At 40.4% G+C, this 3054-nt stretch overlaps 1 protein-coding gene across 1 annotated transcript; it reads right to left on the bottom strand.

The window, feature by feature from the left end:
• Positions 1 to 172: 172 nt before the first annotated feature.
• LOC103375850 (prestin-like) lies at positions 173 to 1931 on the bottom strand (the record flags this gene model as incomplete). The annotated part of the gene is made up of 3 exons (XM_008306158.1): positions 173 to 1449; positions 1552 to 1621; positions 1825 to 1931. Coding segments are annotated over 3 exons (426 nt in total), but the record flags the coding sequence as incomplete, so codon positions are not given.
• Between the last annotated feature and the right edge of the window lie 1123 nt (positions 1932 to 3054).

Below are 3054 nucleotides of genomic sequence, written 5' to 3'. Positions count from 1 at the left end.
TGTATGCACATTGCAGAACGTCGAACTTGAACGTGCGCGTGCCAGTCGTAGGCGGATATTACACGAGAGCAAGGACACATGGTCACCATTGGGCTCCATGGCGAGGGGCGTGGCACATTCGTTTGGATGTATAGCACGTGAGTTACCGCGAGGTCGATTTGTGTACGTGTTGCGGACAGTTTGATTTTGTGTGGAATTTGCTGGTGAATCTGTGAAGCTAAGACTGGACTGCACTGACTCTCCGGTTCGGCTGCTCCACCCTTTAAAGCGTGGTACGTTTCTGGGTTGTGTTTTACTGGCTCTGACTATTATACAGCAGGTATAACATAGCTGCAATGTTTAACGATAAAAAAGCATCATACTAAACCAAAAATATTACCCAACAGTAATCACTACAACTAATACAGTGTTTTAGTTGCTTGTGATTGTATCAGCTTCAGGGTTTAATGTATTTTTGGGGGGGATGCTCATCGTACATGCTACAATACTGTAAGCACACAGCGCCGAGGGTCAGTACCCTGCTGCTTTTCATTATTGAAGCAAAAGGCTATTTTAATACCAGCTGGGCATGTGACAAAAAGCAGTTTTCCCATTAGTTACTAAACCCAAAGAACTACCAAACTGCACTGATGACAGGGCACATCAGGCCCAAGTGCTACCAGCCCTGTTCAGTCCAGTTGGTCACTTCGATAAGCATTTGCAGAAGCATGAAGTTGGCTATAAAGCTCTTGGCAGTGGAACGCTGCAGAAAAAATCTATTTAAATTCCAAAAGAAAAAGGAGGAGTCTGAAAAGGGCTACACAGCTGTTTCAAGGAGTCCCATCAGATCCAAGGTAAACCTCCAATTTTTATGACACCGCTGGGCAAAACTAACATCCATGGGAGAGTGGTGCAATGGAAACAAACACTAACCCCTAAAAACACTACGTTTTATCTCTTGATAGTCTGGACTTGAACTCCACGGAGATGCCGTGGTGGGATCTAAAAAGAGCTCACAAACCCTCCAACATGGCTGCACTAAAGCAGCTCTGCAAAGAAGAGTGGGCTGAAATGTAAAGAATTATCTGTAAGCCGGCTGCCTTCTTCTCTTCCTGTTGATCTCACAACAGACCTGTTTGTTTACATCTTTAACAGTCAGTCTGCCACCAAATAGTTTGCCCTTCACTACAATTACACTTCTCTGGGTAACTGTGGACCATTCTAGGCTTTACTGCACCTCACAGCCCTAAAAGTGTTTAAAGCCCAGGGATAACAAGTGTTTCTGATGTTCCTCTCCTCCACACAGGTACAAGGGATATGATGACTCAGTACCAGTACTGACATACACATACTCAAACACATAATGGCTAGGATTACCTTCTCCTTGAGGGAATTCACATAAAGATCACTGTTTGCAAAGTAGATGGAAGAGTTGGAGTGGAAAACCTTAATCCCCTCATATTCAGCCGCCTGGGAACAAACCACAAATCACAGACATTCAGGCCAGAAGACACGGTGAGAAAACTTCATCCTGGCTTTAGACTCAAGTGTTTTGTCTTTTCACAGACTCACCTCCTCGTAATCATCCACGTCATAGTACAGCCCGGTGCTGGAAACGTGGCCCAGGATGGAACTTTTAGGGCTGGAAGACAAGGAGATATCTTAGAAACACATGCTTCTCCACACCTCATTAAAATACGTTTATACTAAATTCCTCTGTTGTCAAGCTTCCAGACCTGCTCCTACAAACTTTCTTCCACGCTACACAAGGTGGCATTACGTTTATTAGGTGAATAGAGAGATAATAATTTGGTGATGACAAAGATAAGCATACATAGGAAGTACCTCTGCGTCCTGTAGATGACTGTTAGAATGGCGAATGAGATGGCCACCAAGAGGCCATAATCCAAACCCAATATCAGAGATGGTACGAAGGCTACCAGCCAGATGGCCTGAGAGAGAAAAGGAAAGAAACGAAAATACAGCGACATGAAGCAGTGTAACCAGAGAAGGACACTAAAAGCAACATCCTCTCATTCTTCTATGAGATGGAAAGCAAAGGCTCATTACATCTCATTTGTTTTCAGCGATGGGCAAAAGAAATCTAATTTAATCCGACTGTCATCTATTGATGTTTTAAAATAATATATTAGGCACCTTAAAAGCTCAAATTAGATTACGCAGACTTCCTGTTGTGTTGAAAAAACAGGAAAATGAAGATGATAACCTTACATCACATTATGTTTAACTGCACAAAAATAAATAATACTGAAATAAATATACTAAATATGAGGCATTTTTATATTGCTGATTCCTACCTCCTCCTTGATAAGTCCTGTTTTAGTAATTTAACTCAAAAGGCTCTCTGTCTTAGTGCCTATCTCCATAATACAGGTCACTGTGTTGTCTTTCAGGGTTTTCAGACCGACTGTTCAATTGTTGAAAAAGGTGTTCCACAGGGGTCCACCTTAGGACCTCCTCTGTTTCATTTTAATACACAATCTACCTCAAATATGCTCAAATTGCTATTCACACTTCCAACTCTGATATTTTACAATTCTTCACAGTTCATTTTGAACATGATTCAAACTGGTTCATTACAACAAACTTGCACTGAATAACAAAGAGTCATGCACCACGGTGTTTGGTACGCGACATAATCCCTCGTATCTCTTTGATTTTATGATTTCTTTTGACAATTGATCACTCCTTAAAAAGCTGATTGGTTCAAAAATTTTGGATTTTATTTTGACCATTGTAGAAACCAATAATGTAATAACAGCCGATAACACAACAATGGCCAATAATGCAATAAATTTGCCATTTATTAAAATGTAATAGGCCAATAACGTAATAAAAGTCCTGAACTGATAAGGTAATATCTTTTGGCCAATAACATAATATTACATTATTGGCCAAAAGATATTACGTTATCAGTTCAGGACTTTTATGACATTATTGGCCAATTATTAGGTTATTGGCTTCTACAACCATGAACTAACCTTTAAGTCCACATTAATATCATTACACAAAAACACATGGTTGAGTAAGCACACTGTATCACTCAAAAAATTA

This window comes from Stegastes partitus, unplaced genomic scaffold (assembly GCF_000690725.1).
Source record: "Stegastes partitus isolate 25-593 unplaced genomic scaffold, Stegastes_partitus-1.0.2 Scaffold3117, whole genome shotgun sequence".
Lineage (NCBI taxonomy): Eukaryota > Metazoa > Chordata > Actinopteri > Pomacentridae > Stegastes > Stegastes partitus.
Note: the sequence above shows the minus strand (reverse complement) of the source record. Positions and strands in the feature narration are given on the sequence as shown.